This window comes from Orcinus orca, chromosome 17 (genome assembly GCF_937001465.1).
Source record: "Orcinus orca chromosome 17, mOrcOrc1.1, whole genome shotgun sequence".
Taxonomy (NCBI): Eukaryota; Metazoa; Chordata; class Mammalia; order Artiodactyla; family Delphinidae; genus Orcinus; species Orcinus orca.
The window spans coordinates 15,828,742-15,850,811 of NC_064575.1; the positions used below are offsets into that span (position 1 = coordinate 15,828,742).

The window sequence follows — 22,070 nt, forward strand, 5'->3', positions numbered from 1 at the left end:
AAAAGAATATGACAAAGAATACGTATATATGTATAACTGAATCACTTTTCTGTACAGCAGAAACTAACACAACATTGTAAATCAACTATATTTCAATTTTAAAAAAATGGTCAGGAGAACTAGACATTTTTCCAACGAGGAAATGCAGATGACCAACAAGCACATGAAAAGATGCTCAACACTGCTAATCATCAGGGAAATGCAAGTCAAAACCACAAGGAGATATCACCTCACACCTGTCAGAATGGCTATCATCAAAAAGAACACAAATAACAAACGGAGAAGATGTAGAGAAAAGGGACGCCTTGTAGACTGTTGGTGGGAATATAAATTGGTGCAGCCACTGTGGAAAACAGTATGGAGGTTTCTCAAAAAACTAAAAATAGAACTACCATATGATCCAGCAATTCCACTCCTGGGTATGTACCCGAAAAAATTAAAACACTAATTTGAAAAGATCATGCACCCCAATGTTCACAGCAGCATTATTGACAACAGCCAAGATATGGAAGTAACCTAAGAGTCCATCAATGGATGAACGGATAAAGAAGATGTGATATATATATATATATATATATATATATATATATATATATACACACACACACACACAATAGAATGTTACTCAGTCTTAAAAAGAATAAAATTTTGCCATTTGCAGCAACATGGATGAACTTGGAGGACATTATGCTAAGTGAAATAAGTTGGAGAAAGACAAACACTGTATCACTTATGTGTGGAATCTAAAATATACAACAAACTAATGAATATATCAAAAAAGAAGCAGACTTACAGATATAGAGAACAAACTAGTGGGTACCACTGGGGGGGGAGGAGCAATATAGGAGTGGGTAAGTGGGAGATACAAACAACTGGGTATAAGATAGGCTCAAGGATGTATTGTGCAACATGAGGAATATAGGCAATATTTTATAATAACTGTAAATGGAAAGTAACCTTTAAAAATTAAAAAAAAAAGAAAACATATACCTCAGTCATAACAATCTTTCTGAAGAAACAGGCTAGTGGGAGGATGGTGAACATGGCAATTGTGATAGAGGATTCCAGGAGAAAATGTGGGCATTTCTCTCCAGCACTGCTTAGTGGCCCATGGAAAAGAGAACCCTGTATTTGTTTACCATAAATTTAACTGGAGACAGAGCTATCAGATCATTGGAGCTTGGGGACTTTAGCTATAAAGATCATCCAACGAACCCATCATACCATGATTCCTTGCTCATCAAGCAACTTCTCATTATAATCTGAATGTTGCAGTCACATAATCTCCAGGAAGATGACAGGCTGATCAGAGGAGGTAAGTACCCAGTCCATTTGCTTAGCTATATTTCTCACTATAAATTAAGAGGGCAGTTAAAGCACGTTCTCCCCCAGAGGACAGCTGTGCCTGATGGACTGGGAGCCGGCCTCTGTGTTAAGAATTTGCCCAGGGGCTTCCCTGGTGGCGCAGTGGTTGAGAATCCGCCTGCTAATGTAGGGGACACGGGTTCGAGCCCTGGTCTGGGAGGGTCCCACATGCCACAGAGCAACTAGGCCCGTAAGCCACAACAACTGAGCCTGCGCATCTGGAGCCTGTGCTCCGCAACAAGAGAGGCCGTGGTAGTGAGAGGCCCACGCACCGCGATGAAGAGTGGCCCCCGCTCGCCACAACTAGAGAAAGCCCTCGCACAGAAACGAAGACCCAACACAGCAAAAATTAATAAATGAATTAAACTCCTACTCCCAACATCTTCTTAAAAAAAAAAAAAATGAATTTGCCCAGGATTGCAGCAAAGTCACCAGCCTGGGTAAGCCGTAGATGCTCGCCAGGTAGTATCTAAGCTCATCTCACAACTTTTCTTCTAACTGTGACAGTACAGCTTGCCTTTGCTTGGCACACGCTCGGTCTTCCTCTCTATTTTGTTTCCTACTTCAATGCTCCAGGACTTTACAAACTCTGTTCATTATCCCTCTACTACTCTTTATGATTCCTTTCTCTCTTCTATTTCAATGAGATTTACTTTCATTCCACTTTGGTAATTAAATACTTCAGCTACACCACTTCCTAGAACTGCACTGCCTCTAAATAACACCACCTTTTACCTTTTTCATTTGCTCACTTCTGCTGGACTAGCTCTTAATGCTCCTCAGAATATCCCGTCTTTCTAAACCCCTATCCATTCTCCCACTCCAACCACACCAGCCCAGTCTGGAACCCAGAACTCCCACCCTAGAATCCCAAGCATCACCTCATTTTTCCAAGCATCTTTTTTGCCAAGCTCCATTCTCGGGATTGGCAATCTCTTACTGTTCACTCTTCGGCTCTGTTCTGGCTGACTGAGCATAGGAGAGGAGACCACAATTCACCCGCTAACTGAATCCACTAAAATGTATGCTTTCTGTATTCTTCTGAGTCATCCTGTTGCTTGACAATCCCACCTTTCCATTTCTTCTGCCTGAAAGTTTCCATCAAGTCTTTTCTACTTTACTCAAAACTCCAAACTGCACTTTATCCCCCATCCTCTTTAGCACATGTCCTCGCCAACTATTTTATAAAGAATGTAGAAGCTGCATTAAATCTTTCAATGATCTTTCTACATTTCCCATTTTCCCACTGATGAATCTCAATAGAGGTTTTCTTTCCTCTAGCAGCGTTTAAATTTTATACCTTTATTCTTACGCCACGTCCATACCTTCTTTGCAACAATGCTCCAATATTTGATTGTTTGGTCTCAACATCTTCAATCGTTCCATCTCGAGGGACTACTTCCTTCTACTTCCCCTAATTTTAAAAACAGGCAGCAGCACTATTTACAATAGCCAGGACATGGAAGCAACCTAAATGTCCATCAACAGAGGAACGGATAAAGAAGATGTGGGATATATATACAATAGAATATAACTCAGCCATAAAAAAAGAACAAAATAATGCCATTTGCAGCAACATGGATGGACCTAGAGATTGTCATACTGAGTGAAGTAAGTCAGGATGAGAAAGACAAATATATGATATTGCTTATATGTGGAATCTAAAAAAAGGGTAAAAATGAACTTATTTACAAACCAGAAATTGAGTCACAGATGTAGAAAACAAACTTATGGTTACCAGGGGGAAAGAGGGGAGAGGGATAAATTAAGAGATTGAGATTGACATATATATAAAATAGATAACTAATAAGGACCTACTACATAGCACAGGGAACTCTACTCAATATTCTGTAATGACCTATACAGGAAGAGAATCTAAAGAAGAGTGGATATATGTATAACTGATTCACTTTGCTGTACACCTGAAACTAACACAACATTGTAAATCAACTAGACTCCAATAAAAAATTTTTTAAAAATCCAATAAATAAATAAGGCAGGTCTGCCCTGATTTTAAAACAAACTTCTCTCAAGCATGATCTACCTCTCTCCCTTCTTTCATCACTAAGTTTTCTGAAAGTTTGCCTTCAAGTCCTTAATATCTACTCTGTCTTTAATCCTTTGTATCATCCCTTTATAGCTACTATTTTACTAAAAGGATTTTCCTAATTGCCCGATGCAAACTTTTTCCATCCTGATTTTCCTTAATTCTTCTGTGGAGTGGGCCTTCCTCTGACACTTTTCTCATCATTGACCAACACAACACAGCAGTGCTTCCCTTTTTTAACCTGTATGTTTTCTTCTCTGGATTTTCTTCCTTTTCCTACTCTGTGGTTCTATAATTCTACCTCCTCATCTATCTAAATTGTCCCTCACAGTTATGTCTTTCCACAATTAAAGAAAAATCTCCTTCACGTAGACAACTCTCAAATCTCTATCCACATGCACAACTTTTTCACAGGGACCAATCTTTACATTCCAATTATGCAAGGCCCTTGCCTGGATCAAGGTCAAATCAACCTGCTCAAACGCAAACTCCTCATTCTATCCCTTTGTAATGGTCATGCCACCTAGACAGAAAGTTTCCTTTTCACCCTGATTCCTCCCAGCAACTCTTTCCTCACACTCCATTGCCAAGTCTATCATTTCTACCATTCTACTCTTTACAACCATTCCCCCCGCTAATTTCACAGCCACTAACCTAATTACCTTATACCTCTTCTCTTGGAAAAGCTGACCAATTTGCTTTTCAGTCTCTACTCTATTTTGAGCAGAGATACTTATCTTTCCTTAGCCGAGATTTGAGCGAGTCACTCCTGGCTCTGAGGTCTAAGAGCAGGCTCTCCATTTTCTCCCAAATTAAGTTACCATTCCTTTATCGTATTCATAAGACCCTCTATACTCTAAGACCAAGCTTTTTATACTTTTATTTTTTCCTTTCCTTGCCAGTTCTTCCATACACATTTTACATTTGTATAACAAATGGTAACTTACAAGAATATAAGAATATTACAAAATATAAGGTCACATCTAATTGTCCTAACTTTCCTGTGTGACACTTATTATCTCCCTTTTACAGACAAAGAACCACATGTCCATATATATACAGTCAACATTTAAACCAAACTGGTCTACTGAATGTTTAATGCTTCCTCAAATCCACAGTATGGCTAGTGCCTTTCCTTCTGACATTAAAGGTTCTACAAATTCCCATCAACCAATGTCCCACCTGCTGTGTGAAGTCTTGCCTAATCTACTACTCAGGGGTGATTCTTCTTTTCCTTGAGCTTGTACCTCATTTAGAACACATATCCTACTCAACCTCATTTTACATTTCACATTTCACAGTCTTATCTGTTTGAATATATTATAAATTTCTTCATGAGAGGAACTCCAGCTTTTTATATCTCTACAGAACATAGCACCATGCTTGACACATAGCTGGAACACAATATTCATTGAAGGAATGGATGAAGGTAAAAATGTACAACTGACTTTAAAAAACAGCTTACAACTGACTTCATACCACTAGGCATACTGCATAAGGCAATTAAACACACTGTGTATGATCACACAGGAGATTACATTTTATTCTTCCCAAATTATCACTCTGTCAATGTATGGGCAGGTTCTTGTAAAGCTTCTCACTTACAGGACACATGCCCCTCATGTTATTTTGAGCAAAGTACTCTTTGGAGAAGATACATTCGCATAAAGGAATATCAATCATTGGAATTTTTGTGTGTTTAGAGAGAACCCTTCCTGAATCAGTAAAAAGAGACGTAAATAAGTCACAAAGATTTAATAATAATTTGTGGGGCATGATCAGCCCAAGACAAATGTTAGATACTGCTGTAAGTAAGCCTTAAAAAGCCCTTTAAAGAGATACAATTACGCTGTACAGATGACAAATAACCTATAAGACAAAAGTATAACCATCATAATATTAAGTTATAGTTTGGATTCAATGATAGTATCACTCACAGATTTAATGACTGCTCAAATCAAGAGGCCAAAGTGGAAAAGTATGGGGGTTGTTTTTTTTTGTTTTGTTTGCGGTATGCAGGCCTCTCACTGCTGTGGCCTCTCCCGTTGCGGAGCACAGGCTCCGGACGCGCAGGCTCAGCGGCCATGGCCCACGGGCCCAGCCGCTTGGCGGCATGTGGGATCTTCCCGGACCGGGGCACGAACCCGTGTCCCCTGCATCAGCAGGCGGACTCTCAACCACTGCGCCACCAGGGAAGCCCAGAAATGTATGTTTTTAAAAAATGTGTCAAATGACTCAAAAAGTGGCATCAAGGGATACCAAATGCATATGTAAACAGAATAAAATTGTTACATGAAATATGAAAGTGCAAGATAGCAATATTCCCAAATGTATATATTTTATAGATCTTATTTTAGACATATAATTGAATTAATAAATTAAAGATTATAAGCAGCCATTCAACTCTTTCTTCTTTATCTAAAAGTGTATATATCTACCTTTGGTTAATACCCATTTGGAAAATGAGGTATCCCAATCTGGAATATGATTATTATTCCTCTAAAAATTTAAAGTCATCCTCTTTTTCTTAAAAGAGAGTAGAAAAATATTAACCCTACAAAATAGCAATACAACCTTATGAAAACCAAACCAACCTACCTAGACTAAACTGGAACTTAAGGGTATACACAGCCAACAAGAAATGTTATTCAGTTTCAAAACTCATTATTCACAGAAAGTATAGCATATTGGAGTAGCCCTGTGCAATGATTTACGTCGAGGTCTGGACTAGTTGACTTTTTTTGGTAAAAGAAGTGATACTTGGTAAGTGACAGCTGCTCCAGTAAAATGTCTCCTGCGATTTCACTTTCTTTTTTCCTTTTTTTTTTTTTTTTTTGGCAATTCTCATTCTTGCCACACAAGCTCAGGTTTCTAACACACGAAATCTTGGCAGATCAGATGAGCCTCCATTTTGCTGCACATCTCTCCCTCAATCCAATCTATCCTTGAAACTGCTGCCAGATTCATACCTAAAACACTTGCACCCTATCAATCCCTCACTCAAAATATTCAGTGGCTTCTCTACTGGCTCCAGGATAAAGTCCAAATTCCTTAGCCTAGTATTCAGGGTCCTCCACCTCCTAGTTTGGCTCTAGATGATTCTTCCAACCTTATCTACTATCAGTTCCTCTTCAGCTCAACTGGTCTCCTCCCAGTCTCCCAAACGATCCTACCTTTGTTCGTATTGGTCCCTCATTTAGAATGCATTCCATCCCTTCTCAACCTATTCAAATTCTACCCATTTCCCAAACACTCAGCTCAGATTCCATCTCCTTCTTGAAGCCTGGCCAGACCTCAGCAAGCTGAAGAGCTCTTTTCTCTGAACTCTGAGAGCACTTTTGTTTAGATCAGTGGCTTCTAACCTTCTTGAGAATGAAGCCCTCTTTCTAACACCAAAACATTTCAGAACCCAAATGATAGCCTATTTTTAATCTGTTGATGGAGAAAGTACCCGATGACAAAAACCTACTGTGAATTTTCGGACAAGAAAATTTATATTTTCATAAACATAACAGAACATCCGTACGTGAAAAAGAGTTAAAGATGGATGTGACCTATTAATTTCCTCATCCTTCCGACAGAGCTCTTTGCACAGAACTTGCTGACTTTCAGTACTAGCTCTGCAACTCCTGGGGATCTCTAAGCCACGGACTGGAAATCTCTGCCTTCATAATTTAATTGACACAACATGATCTTTCAGTTTTTGCCAAAATTTTTAAAAAGTCTTATCTCCCCCAACCAGACTGTGAGCTTTTAAAGGCAGAGGTAGTGTCATACTTCATTGCATATGTGCTGGAACCTGGCAGAGTGCTTTGTACGCAGTGAAAACTAAATAAATGTTTCCTTCCTGGGACACTGTAAGTATCTGAGGTTCACTTTTTTCACGAATATTTTATTACAAAAAATTTTCATACATACTGAAAAGTTGAAAGAATTATACAGTGAACAGCCAGAAACCTACCACCAGGATTTCACCATTAACATTTTAATCTATTTACTTTCCCACATCTATTCCTCATAAAACCACCTTATTCTACACGCATTAAAAATAAGCTGCAGACATAACATAGTTCCCCAAAACATTTCAGCGCTCATATCATTAGAGTTCATATTTGTTTATGGTCCTTTTTTCTTTTAAGTAAAATATACATAATGAAACACACAAATCTTAAATGTGCCATTTGATGACGTTTAACAGATACCTACATTTAGATGCCAAAGTGGGATCTAAACATTTTTAGTGTGTTATAAGAATGGAAACATGGCACAACGGTCTGAAAAGGTTGTTCCCATTTTAAGAATTGAGTTAGCAATATAACAGTCTCAATTTATGGCATAGGCAATATTTACATAGAATTTTCACGTGGAAGAGTAGTCACTTTAAAAATAGCTTATATATATTGAGCATTTACCACATGCCAGGCATTGTGCTAAGCACTGTATACGCAATAGCTTATTTGCTTCTCGTGGCAACATCATGAGATATTTATTATAATTGTCACATTTGAAAGATGAGGAAACTGCAGCTTAAAGACGTTTAAAAACTAGCCTAAGGTCACACAATTAGGTTTCAAATTTCTTTGATCACCATACCTTTTATGAAACCACTGAAAAATCAAACGTTGTCCAATTAGGGTTTTATCATCCTTAATCATTCCTCTGATGGAGATCTGAGCAATCAGTGAAGGGCACAGCAATAGAAAAGTCCCAGAAGAGCAGGGCATTGAACAAAAGTGTATCACTGTATGTTGCAAATTAGCGGATGGTAAAATAAACTAGTGTATGAAGATTGGAAGCAGATGAGCTGGCTTGGGTTCATAACCTCAATCATATCAATCTGGAAAAATGGTTTACTTACCTAAAATGTAATCAACCTACCAAATTTACATCTCAGATCATACCTTTTCCCATTCTTCACCGCATCACAGGAGCACCCAGAACTAACTCCTACCCTCACTGTGTATTAATCGAGAAAGTACTTACTGAGTACCACAGGTACTCAGAGTACCTGCAAAGGCTATTAAGAGATGTGCAGATCTCACAAGGGAAGGAAACATCTTCTCTTTCCATGGAAACACTGCAGTAGCCAGCCAGCATGCAGTAGCCATATGTTTGCTTAAAAATATATAACATGTATTATTCTTTAATAATAGCTGCTATTCTTTGAGCATATAGTATGGCAGTGACTGTGCTTAGCATTTTAGGTCTGTCCCTGCCGTTAAAGAACCTTGAGCCTCTACTAGGTGAAATACACCCAGTGAAAAAGGTATAACCCCCATTTTACAGTGGGGAAAGCAGAGGCTCAGAGATCATATACGATAATAACAGTAACAACAAAAACAGCCAATGGTTAAGTAATTCCTAGGAGTCAGACTGTTGTAAGTGCTTTACCCACTCATTTAACTATCCTCACATCCCTACAGGTCAGTACTATTATTCTCTTCATTTTACAGACCAGGAAGCAGAGATAAAGGGCATCACACTTGCTAACTGGTAAGGGGCAGGGCTAGCATCCTGCCTTCCCAGCCTTCCCCCAACCCCCTGCTCTGGTGTCTCTCAAAACCCACATGTCAGTTACATTGTTAAACTGACTTTTTTTTTTTTTTTTTTTTGCGGTACGCGGGCCTCTCACTGTTGTGGCCTCTCCCGTTGCGGAGCACAGGCTCCGGATGCACAGGATCAACGGCCATGGCTCACGGGCCCAGCCGCTCCGCGGCATGTGGGATCTTCCTGGATCGGGGCACGAACCCGTGTCCCCTGCATCGGCAGGCGGACTCTCAACCACTGAGCCACCAGGGAAGCCCTAAACTGACCTTTTTAAGCCCAGGTTAGTCTGACTGCAAAATCCACCCTCTCATGATCATGCAATACTGCTCTGATATATTTTAAATATTATCCATTCTCTGCTTTCCTTAAGGCAAGTATCAAATAGAAATTTGTGCTGAAAGAAATAAAAATATATAAATAAGTACATGATTTTAGATAAAAATGCCCTCATAACTTCTCACCTGGAGTCTTTTCTCCCCACCTACCACCTGCTGAATAGAGTTTCAAAGTACTACCTAAGTGTATTTGCAAGACACAGACTCTATCACATCACTCTCCTATTTGCAAGCCTTCAGGTCACCCAGTTCCTACAGGATTGAATCCAAACTCCTGAACCTGGTACATAAGGCCATTCATCATCTGTCTGCCATGTCTCTCAACACCCCCCTGCCCGCGCCCCCCCCCCACAGCCCCCGGGATTAGGGATGGCTTTGCTACACCTGAATAATCCATGGCCTCCCTTTCTGCCTTTCTGGCTTGGCATCCAGTGGTTTTCTACCTCTCCTTCAAGATTCAGTTTAAGCATTACCAGTGTGCAGAAACCATCCCTAGATCACCTCAGTCATGCTTAGGCATCCCTCCTCCTCTGGAGAATACAGCCCTGAGCATCAAGTATGGTGGTCATCTGATTATTGGTCTGCCAATCACAGTAGACCATGAACTTCTCCTTGGCAAGAATGGTATTTGGTAAATTTCTAGACACAATCAATAACTATTTCTTGAATTAACAAGGCAATAGTGGATATATAGCACGATATATATTCTTACATGATATGTATATTCTTTTCACTGCGGTGTGTATACATCCTTGCTCCTGCAATTTTTCCCCACCTTAAAAATGTTGACCTCCAGTCATGACTCCTTACCATCTATGTAAGGATACTAAACCTAAGTGTGCTAACTGCTTGATCTTTTTATCATTCAGCTGTTTCTTGGACTATGTGAAAGTTAATTCATCGTTGCTGAATAATACTGAGTCCAAGTGGAAGTTTCCATTTATAAAACAGTTAATTAGTACATATCAAATGCAAGTTAGTTCCTGTGGAGCAAATTCAAACTCAGCAGCAATGCTGACTGCGGATGTTCTCTGGATGGACAGCCTATGGCTACTGTAGGAATTGGTCTGTACAATGATCATTTTCAAAAATTTGCAAAATGGGCTTTAGCTACTTATTGAATCTGTTAATGCTTTGTAAATAAAATTAGTGAGCCTGTTGGAATCATTCACCTGCATTATTTACCTAGTAATATGCAATAACAAATATTTGTTGACTGTTTTCAGGGCCATGCCTTTGAATCTCTTTTCCAACACAGATAATATGCTGTGGGAGCATAGAATAATCACTTAAACTCTTTAAAATGAGGTGCAGAAAAGCTACCCTAACTTTTGTTAGGATAAAATAAAATAAGGTAGGTGGAGGGAATAAAAGACATCCTTAAATAGATAGTAAGAACTTAGTCTATTCAGTTCATAGTCCTTATTTTGCTAAAACAGTATTCTCCCCACACAAAATTCCCCTTATCAGTAATAGATGCAGTGATAAAACAAGGAAATATTTTAGATTTTGATTTAGATTAATCTTATGAAAGAAAAAATGTCTCTGTCGTATATTACAGGGAGCACTTTAAAATACTCCTTGGAATGTGTCTGGTAGAGTTCACCCACCTTCTTCAGTGTAATGGGATACTGGAGGCATGAAATAGAACTGAAAAACCTGCAAACCCAGCAAACTACCTTGTACATAATCATAGTAAGCTTTTAGTTATAAACTACTTGGCCGTCCTAAAGCTTAACGTAAATCCTCGATTAGCTTCTCAAAATTTATGTTCTCTTTTAGTAAAGGCAGTATTTTAGCAGTCTTTGAGGATGTCTATGTGACAGATGACTTCTTCCTACCTAAAGTGAAAAGGGAAAAATAGAAAATTTACAATTATGTATATATTCTTTCTATTATATTGTAAGTTTGGAGGCAAAAAGAAGAGAATGAATTATTCTTGGACCTTATTCCAAGTAAGCAAGGTGAGAATAAGCGTGCACGCGTGCACGCACACACACACATACACACCACTTTTATCTATATACTGCTCACCCCCAAAACATCCTTGGGCATCCTAAGAAATTAGGAATTACTTAAATCAGGGAATTCATGACCAAAGCGATAAGGATTGGCCTAAATACTGGCACTCACTAAAGGTCTGCACATCCCTCTGGGGGAAACCAAAGATTCTCCCAGAGATAGGATGTCCTTAGGAAGTTATACATACTCTGTTCCAATGAAAGTTCTGGCCCAGCTAGGGGAGAGGTGCCCCAGAACTGTAATTCTCTGAACTATTAGATATTGGGAGTAGATGAAAACTATCTACATCGAGTCATTAGTTTATCAAGAAGCCTGGCCCTCTAGAAACTCTGAGCCTAGTTTCAGGCAGTATTATAGTTCCTATTCTTACTATGAAAGATACAGTTAGTGATATGTAATTGGCTAGAGTATGTTTGCCATCCTGCAAGCCCTACACATGCCAACCCTCTATTCCTCCCACTTGACCTCTTCCACTCCCTGTCATTCTCTCTCCTCCTGTTCCTAGAATGTAGCACGCATGTTCCCAACTTATGGCTTTGGAAACTGCTCTTCCTATGGAGCCCCCAACAAATGCCATTTAAGCTTCTTCTTTGAGTTTTGCTTGGTTACTATAACCTGGTTCTTAAAGTCAAGAGAAATGTGACCAAATTCATCACCCACTTCAAAATATTTTCTGAGGCCGAAAAGACTTACTCTGAGCAGTAGCAAAACTGCAACCACTTTTAAAATTTCACAGTAATACTGCTTCAATCCAAATGTGCATATAATAATGACTATTATAATGAAAAGCAGAGATGACTTCCCAACTCCGTTTGATCCCAGAGAGGCTTAACATAGATGGACGGCTGGTGGAATTATAATTAAGTCTAAAGCTTTGAAAATGAAAACTAGTAAGAGACAATCCCCTAGAAGTTAACCTATTGATGCAATATGCTATGTGCACACGACACAAGGAAGAAATCTCACACACTCATGCACAAAAGAACTTAAAAACCAGAGTATGACTACCCTGGGGAGTTGTCCTTATAATGAAGTCCTTTTGTCATCAAAGCCTTTGCCATTGGTCCTTTTACAGCTCTGCTGTTTGCTAGAGAATAGTGTTCTCCAGTCATGAGGACAGTGGAGGTACCAATGTTTAGTACGAAGGTATTAGAAAAGGTATTGGCAGATGGTGGAATCATGTATTCTCTCCCTAGAGTGATACAGTGATTTGAAAACCCAGGCTCTGGACTCAAATAGAACTTGATTCAAATACCAGGTCAGATACCAGTGGTACCAATTACAAATCATGTGTCTTTCAACTTGGCATTTAACTTTCGGAGACTCAGTTTTATTGTACATGAAACAATAATGGTACTCTGGAAGGGGCTATTATCTACATATGGTCTAGAAATTCACAGAGCACTTAGTAAGTTCCTAGCGTGTTACAAGTTTTACTTATCATCCTCACAGCAAGCCTGATATAAGACCTGCTGTTATCCCCCCTGTACAGATGAGACTGAGCCACACAGAAGTTAACGTGCCTGAGCTCACACAGCCAGCAAAAGGAGCTGGGATTCAAACCCAGTGTCTCAACCACTATGCTGGCGATCTCAAAGGATTTTCTGAAGACTAAAGAAATGAATCACAGAGAATGGTCAGCTTAGTGACTAATAATAAGTTATTCTTAAAAATTAGCTATTATTTTCATTAACTACCAACAGGCATGTGAAAATTATTCTCATACACTGTATACGCAAACATTAAATCCTAACAAATTATTTTTTTCATCCTTTCACAGCTTTTGCTAAAGAACAATTTAAAAGAGGCCAATTCTGTGGCTACAGACAGACTCTAAAAATGTCACTTAGAAACTCCTTTACTCACAATGTCCCTTCATCTTCCAGAAACTAAATCATGTGCAGAATGTAAACAACAATAAAATTAGATTACCGTTTTTTCTACTGACAACAGAAAATTTGACCACAAATATATAAATATAGCTTTTAAAATGTAGCCTCAAACCATAATGTTATACACATTCACTCCAGTTTACATATTTTTCATAAGTAAGAGTTCTTAAAAATACTCTAGTTGGATATAACTGTATTTTACGAAATTAAAATTACAGTGAGGAAAACAAATTCAAGATACTGACAATTTGTTTGCATTCTAAGCTTTGTAGAAAGGATAAAGCAACTTTCAAATAACTTCTGATAATAGAAATTTGTAAAATTGAATTAACCTATCAGCCTAAAATATGAAATACACAACTAAATCAGTCTTAAAATGCAGAAAATTTAACCACCTAATCCAAGATTGCATCTCTTATCATCTGGGAAATCTGATATACCAATTCAAAATCACTACTTGAATTACCATCAGAATCCCTGAAACCCTATTTGTAGTGAAGATTCCAGTTGCATCTGGTTTTATGTCACTTCAAGACAAATTCCTCTGCTTTAAGACAAGTTTAGCCTCTTCTTGAGTTTGCCTCTAAATTTACAATCAAGAAAACTCAGAATGAGAGCTTTGAGTTCTGCTTGCTCACAACTCCTTTTTGCCCTTCACCACTCCTCACCCCTAGACAACCAAAAATAAACACTCACACTAGCAATATACGAACCGACCAATCTTATGCTCCCGTGGATTTAAGACAAGCAGAAAAAACAAAGATGGAAAGAATCACTGCTTTGCAAACAAGGCCTTAATTAGGTACGTAAATAAAAATCCTTTTACTGCTGGAGCCCTAGGTCCTTCTGAAGAAACGTTTCCCAACTACGTCTCACACTGACACAACACAAACGTCAACACGCAGCCTCTACCAAAGAGAGGCCGGAACGTATACCTACACATTGGAAATCCTCTCAGGTCCGACGCTCATATTTATCTAATAGGAGTATCACCACCCAAGAGCCTATGTCTTAAAAATTAAGCTTTAATAATCTAATAAGAAATTCCTCTTCCATTCTGTCCCGAAAGACGAAAAGACTAGAAGAAAACAGTTATAAAAGGAAAGCCACCACTGATGTTTCCATAACCATTCCATCAGTCTCTCCAGGTCAAGCTTTAATTATTGAACAGTAATCTAAAATAGTTATTAACTCATCTGGAGACATATCACTTCTAACAGTGCTTTTCTTAATGCAAGTCAAGCATTCATTTATACTATTTTGTATTTTTGCCTCTTTATGTTTTCTAGTTCAAAGATGTATAAACTGGGTGAAACCCACAGTTCACTGCAACAATAACAACTCCCAGAGAGGTTGGAATAGAATATACAAATATGAAGAGTTGAAACTTTTGAAATCTGAAACATTCAAACAACGAATCTCACTAAAGAACATTTCAACTAGGAAGAAGAAAAGCACAATATGTGAGGCTGCAGCTCAGTGTCTTTCTGTCTTTATCCCTTAGATGAACCATGAAAATAGGCACTAGCCTGTGAGGACAGAACCTACAAACACTGAGTCTTATGATAATTTGGCAGCCAACTTAAGAAGAAACTTAATATTCTCTGCCTCTCCACTCCATTCCCTTCTTGTTTGTTCTGCAGATGAAGTTATGGTTTTTGATACAGGAGATTTTCATGTTTTCTTAGCCTCATGATAGGAACAAGTGGCTGCAGGAAATAAAAAATGGCTCTGGTGAGAGAAGACAACCTATCTAAGTGGGTGGAGGGCCAACAACTATGTAAACTCAATGGAAGTTTTGTTGACCTAATTAAGGAGACTCATTGCAACTGGGCTGCAATAAAGTCACTTAAATATCCATCATGGCAGGGATAGCTAGAAATACTTGTTATGGACCTAGGGGAGGTGATTGATATTTTAAACACTCTTTAAAAAGTTAAGGGATTTCTTGTTTTTTTCATTCCTCTAATTCATTGGTAAATACTGCTGGTTTCAAAATAAATAAGATTTCAAAGAAGGAATAGGAAAATCTATAATGATTCTATTCCAGGAAAGCTTGTCAGCCACTGTGAATTCACTGATTTTTAAGCTGAACTCCTCTAGTGGTGACTGAGAGAAAAGACACAAATGCCTTATGCAACATGTAAGCAGCATGATAAATTGATTCACAAACTTAATAATAACCCAGAACTTTCTGATATCGTTTGCATCTGAACAGACATGTAGCATAGATGGTGAAGAAAGTTTGGGTCCATGTTTTCAAACTGTACACTAAAGTAAAACTGATGCCCCAGTCGACTAAAATTTCATGTATTCTTTGGATAATTTATACTGATATCTTCTCACTTCACTTTCTACCATAACCTTTGCAAAGTATACCAGTAAAGAATGCCCGAAAACAGAGTGAGGTGAGTAACTGGGTACATGTCTGAAATAGGTCTAAAAAAAATCCATTTCTAAGCCATAAGATAACTAAGAGTTTTTTTTTTTAGGAGAGAAATAATTTCTAAGTATTTCCCAAATTGATAGTTCAGCAGATTACACAGCTATCTAAAACATTTTCTTAGTTTGGATTTATTTTAGTTACGCAAAAATCTGATCAAGTACATATTACTGAATACAAACATGACATCAAGCTATGAAATATAAATATTCAGAAATAGTATCATTTCACATGTCCTTAAAAAGCAAACCACGCATCACTCACACAAAGCCATCCAAGGGGGCAGTCTCCAACACGTACCCTGTTTCAATATTGCCTGGTTCTTCTTTTGTAGGAGTTGATTTGCCAGTAAAACGATGACAAAATGAAAACATCTTACCCCTATTTCATTTCTTCATATATAAGAAAATTAACTCATAATTTCATAATTACTCCTACCAATATGTATTGGTCTATTCTATAAATCAAAACAATTTAACATACTTAGAGCTTCTTTTTTTTTTTTAAGTTACTTTAAATGACTGTCTTATTTGGACTTCACAGTGATGAGAATGACTGTTACAGGTTTCCACCTCTGGTCCCCTGATGCTGCCCTCAGCGGCCGCCCTGCACGCTGACACTGGCATGGGGCCTACCGGTCCAGGGCCCTGCAGTGGTCTGTGTGTCTGTGCACACACCCGGTCCAGTCCACACTGCAGCAGCCGTCATGCTCACACCTGAAGCCAAATTCCAAAGGAGAGGAAAAAAGGACTGCTGGTGTTTATTTCATCTGCTCTATAAAATCTTCCTAAATGCTAGAATGACTTTCCTATACATAACTGAAATTTCTTTTTGATTGCCTATCGAAATGGGCAGAAAAGAGTTTCCCATGTAAAGGAACCTTTTTCAGAGATTTTTTTTGCTACACCAGCAAAGTTTCTACTTTTGACAGGGACCATTTTCCATAAATGAAGGTATTTACTCAAAAAGGAAAATACAGACTACTTACATGTAAAAACAATCACGGAGGCTGTAAAAGTTATCTCCTATCAGAAACAACTGATTTTATATTGTATCCATTACCAGAAATTTCACATCATTATCAGTTTCAAAAGGCTTCCCTCACACATACTGGAATATTGCACCAAACGAACAAGTTTATGGCATTTGGGGGTTTTTTTGTTGTCGTTTTTAAGAACTATGATGAAAGATCATCACGGTGATTGAGAAATGATGGTTAAGGGTTTTGTTTATGGATGGAACTCTAATGTAGATAATTCTAGTGAAACTTAGGTTCTAAGTTCATCAAGGTCCTAAGGCTTAGTAAGGAATAAATAAGCAAAAATATTATCTGTGAAGAAGGAATATTTCAGTAGGCTGAAGTAGAAATAAATACAATGCAATATGTAACATACCCTTCTATGAAGTTTGAAAAATACGTATAGTACCTAAATAAACATGCACGACAGCTAACGATACAAATAGCTTTACCTCTATGTTTAGACTTAGGTATATATGGATTAAAGTAGGCGTTCCTATTTACATGAAATTTACATAAATATTCACATGTATTAATTACACAAAAATCATTGTAACAGTACTATGTTTGAGGTATATACTTAATCTTTAAGAAAGTAAATGAATTTCATGTTATCTTCCAAGTAAGGTCGTATATTTGTAAACAATAAGTATTTTTTTACTTCTTTATATTTCAATGGCCAAAGCCCCAAGAACATTAGGCACACAAATTATTTTATTGATATTTAGAGACAATCCAGTCTAATGTTGCCTTGAAACAAATTTGGTTATATTTAGTAACAAAGGGAAAGTAAAATAAAGGAAATAATCCAAATTTTCATGGCTCATAGAGCAAAACGATTGCAGATTGATACTGTGCTGTGGAGAACGATCAACAAGAAGAAAAAACACACTCAAAGCTTAAATATGTCATGCATACATATGCATCTATGTGAAATAAAACCAGTCTGTGTAATGTCATAATAACCTGGTAACATGCAGTCCCTAAGTAAGGGTGGATACTGATTCGTAAGTCAAATTACCTAAACAAGAAATAAAACAGTGGTTTCATGGATTTGACAACTGAAATCATAACCACCTAGTAACACAGTGTATACTGATGAAGAAACAAGGTGCAAAGTAAACAGTGAGAAGGCAGACACTCACCTTCGGTGCCATTGGGAGTCATGGAATTACTATTTATATGAGAGTTATCGAGTTTGGGGGATTCACTACTACCACTCAGACGGCTATGCGGGCTGGTTAGATCCTGCATTTCCATAGACCTAAAGACAAGAAGCCTTCCGTTTGACAGATGTACCAAATTCATAACCCCACTATTTAATGCGCTAACGACTTGACACCTTCTTTGAAACACATTCGCACAAAAGTCCCATTGTATCTATCTTCTTCGACTCAAAATAGTTTGTCTTACGTTATGAAAGGATGGCTGAAGTGAAAATGTAACGTGTACTATTACAAGATGTCACTGGCCTTAACTATTCAGCCAAACATTCATATAGAGTTTTTTTTAAAATCTTTTTCTCTCCTCCGATAGCTCATCAAGTCCCAAGATCTAATGAGACAATTCCATCTATTTTTATTATCAAAGAAAACAGACCATCATGCTTTTCTTTTTAGGTGGGAAAAAAACCCCAAGGCATTATTTTTCTAAAAGACGAAAGTGTAAAATTGAAAAAAAAAATCACTTTTCTATGGAATCTCTTTCATCTGATAAATTAGCACTAGGTACTCCTTTATAATTTACCGCCCAATTGTAATTTAATGGGTCTCCAAACCAAATACCACACTTGAAGCCTATAGTCCAGTGACAGGGAATGAGTTGTCCCTGATGCATGTGTTTACTCTGGTAAACTGCTTAATTGTTCCTCTGTCTCCCTTGAAACAAATGCAGCATTAAAACATCCTGATGTCGGCTCACTTGTTTGCTTTGTGGATTACATACAGCCTGCCCAAGTGAGGAGGGAGCAGGCCAGCATACAGTGAGTCCCCAGCAACATGAGTAGTCAGAATACCTCAGCTGTCACCCACTCAGGGAAATAAGAACAATGCCACTTCCCTGCTCAAATTGGGCATTTTTACAACACAAAACCAGCGAAATCCCCCCGAAAGTTCTTCCACTCGGCAGTTGCGTATGCCCTACAGGGTACAGAAGCCACGACTCATGTTCACAATTTCAGAGCCATTCACTTATATTGCATCTTTTCCTAATGAAGAGAGGCGAGCATTTGTTTAAAGTGACTAAAAACACACCTAGATACCGTTCTGTTTTCTGACAGCCAAGTGTTTGAAAGTCTAAGATCCATTCACTTTGTTTTAAACTTTGTGTTTTTCTAAAAAAAAAAAAAAAAAAAAAAAGGAAGGGGGTTAATATGTATGAACCTAAGACTGTCTGCTCATCCCGCCAGGCCAATAAAAGCTCCAGTCGTTTTAATTTGGAGGCTGCACTTAAACTGACTGTAAACGTCAGTGTTTAAAACGGCTTAACATGAACCGTTTTACTTCCAAAGTGAGTTTTGACTTCCCCAAGTCTTCTGGATTCAAATGGGAAATGGCTTAAAATCCAATTTTTCTCCCCTAATTCTCATGACACATTCACAGTTTTCCTAACCCCAGAAACTAGAACCCCTAATCATTTTCAAACCCAGGATCCTCTTCCCTTTCTACATATTTAACAATTTTTTACAGGCACACACACAAATGGTTAAGTAATTTCCAACCAAGGCTATTAATAGAAATAATTAAGAAATACTAGACAAAAATAGATAGGGGGGGTCACAGAAAGGTAATCTCCCCAAATGTCAAATATCAACGATATCCTTACCTGCAACTTGAGGAAACAGCAACATCTGAACTGGTTTGAGATGTTTGCACCTGTGATCAGGGGTAAAAAATTAGAAGCTGTTGTTACTCTGCTTCAGTGTCAGTTCTTAATTATACAGAGCACGTGGCTCAGGACTACAATGCTCTCTTTTAACCAAAAGAGAAAAAGGAGGATACTGCAGCGGTGAAAGGCATATTGTCTTTAAGTTGAGGTCTCCACTGTTGTTTCCTCCTCCAGGTCTGCCCTCCTCCTCCCCTTGTTAGGGGGGGGAAGGCAGCCAAATGACGGGATAGTGATTCATCACTGGCCTATGACAGCTGCAAACGGGATTACCCCTCCCCCAATCAACATGCAAAGCAGCCTTATTCAGGCAGCTTGGACAAGGTGCTTGGGAAAAAAAAATAGCTATTAGCAAAATGAGTGTGTTTCACAGCAGTAGTTCAAGCATTAACCCTCCAGCATCCTCAGAAGATCTTTCATCTTCTGCTATCACCAGCTGAAATAGAGTTCCCACCCATGCCTTTGACACCTGACAGTTCTTATCCTTATCGGGATGGTTTTCTCCTATATTTACTATTGAACATTCACCAAAACGGCTTCTCGGCCACTTTTCAGGCAGTGCCGGACTCAACGAGAAATAGCAAAGGCAAGTTCTCCTCCCCAAAGTCCCATCGTGGAGCAATGTGCTCATGTACCCCAGCAAATTGAAAATTCAGTGAATGTTTAAATTCAGGGAAATCCATCACTGCCTGGTGAAATAGCAAAAGCCGTTCGCTTTTGGTTTAATTTTCCCCATTTTAAACCAGGAGAGAGAATGGATAGTTGAATAATCAATTCAGTGTCTCAGCTGGCCAGAGTTCTGGTCTCTTTTGTCTCCAGATGAATCTGTATTTGGCATTTCACTGAACAGCTAACTTAGCTTGCAGGCTTTGCTAGTCACTGCCCTTCGTCCAGAGACAGCAAAACTGCCAGCAGGTGATAAGCTCAGGTGAGGGTGGGCTGCTGGCCCACAAGTTCAGGCTAACGCCTGCCTCGGAGGTAAAGGGAATTCTGCATAACGTTTAAAATGACTCAGAATTCCAAATCTTTGATGTGTATTTTCATTCAACCGGAACAGACATCAATTAGGGTTACAGAACAAAGATGAAAAAACTGAAGCATCTCAAATGGCATTAAAGTTATCCAGCCAAGCATCTTCTGTTGAGTCCTGTTATTTTTTAATTATGATTTATGAAATTAAAAAGTACTACCTTTTTGGCAAGAATAAAGCATCGTTAAAGTCTAAATATCTTGGTATAATGTTACACGAAATTTCTAGGTATACTTTTCTAAAACATGTGCGGGATGAAAAATAATTTTAAAGAGATGCCTGAGTACTCAATAAAAGTTTCATTTTAATGCCTACAGATAGGTCACTTTGTGATAACTGGCTTCTGATTTTTTTTTGAAATTAATGTTCTCACACAAGATGAAATGTTTTCCTTTAGAAACTGCAGCGATATACCTCAAGGATAAATTTCCTTTTTCTTCTCTTTTTTTCCACTTTTATACACCTGGAATAAATTATAGGTGAGAACTAACTTAATTTTAAGAACTCTCTTGGCTTAATTATGTGAAAGAGTTTGTAAAACATACTTTCTGTTACATATTAAAATACATTCCTATTTTAACCTTGGCTAGATAGTATCATCTTAAAAACCTAATTTTAGTTTCCTTGTATACTTTGAAAGTTTGATTATATTTATATTTGAGGTTTAACCTATCCTATTTAATTGCAAAGTCAATCTGTTAATTAAAAAAATGAACTTCAAAATAAGAATCATTCTAACACGCTTTCTCACTGAAAAAAATGCATTTTCACAACAACGTACTTTTTTTTTTAGGCTGGCTGGACTCAGTCTCTACTGTACTTCGTACACTACAATTTTTGAACCCGTATCCATGATCTTCATTTCATTAAGTATACATCAGATATATTCTTTTGTGTCTCAAGGATTAGTTAAACCATGTGTTGTGTGTTACTGTTTTTAAAAATGACTCTTTAATCAAAATAACTTTAAAACAACTAATCCTCACTTAGGCTGGTCAGCTGAATCCACATCATGGTCCAGGAAAAATAAATCTACTCTCAAGAATGCGAATGCAGACAACAATTAGACACAGATGTGAGCAAAATTAGTTACAGTTTACAAAATGCTACACTTCACATGCTTTTAGTTTTTTATGTGTAGTACAAGATTACAGTGCAGTAAGAAAACATACTCTTGTAATGACTTATCTAAAAAGAACACCTATTTCTGATTGGCGTTAGTTTTCTCTTATGTTTGCCAATATCTCTGGAAGGTTCTAGGTTTTCAAGGTCTAAAAACATAATGTGCTGCAAAAATAATTAATTAGGCGCCTTTCCATTCAAAGAGAAAACAAAATATTTCATGGTTTTCAGAAAAATGCTGTTAGGCATTCAGTAAGCTCATATTCTCTGCCTTACATCCATAAACCTAGTATGTTTCTTGTCTCCTCCTAATCTGGTATTTTTAATTCAAATGCTCCTAGGAGTGCAAAAATATTTCCCATAACA

General features: G+C 37.9%; 1 protein-coding gene across 7 annotated transcripts in view; it reads right to left on the reverse strand.

The window, feature by feature from the left end:
* EYA1 (EYA transcriptional coactivator and phosphatase 1) overlaps positions 1–22,070 on the reverse strand; it is a 158,916-nt gene that overhangs the window by 133,715 nt on the left and 3,131 nt on the right. For 3 of the 7 annotated variants that reach the window (XM_004280580.3, XM_049700469.1, XM_049700468.1), the window contains exons 2-3: positions 19,493–19,542; positions 17,815–17,933 (exon numbers count right to left, since the gene is read on the reverse strand). In XM_004280580.3, the coding sequence (XP_004280628.1) occupies positions 17,815–17,929 (115 nt within the window). In that variant the 5' untranslated portion in view covers positions 17,930–17,933; positions 19,493–19,542. Of the gene's footprint in view, positions 1–17,814; positions 17,934–19,492; positions 19,742–22,070 lie in introns of those variants that run through there. The other 4 variants (XM_049700463.1, XM_049700462.1, XM_049700465.1 and 1 more) reach the window with 3 other exon arrangements.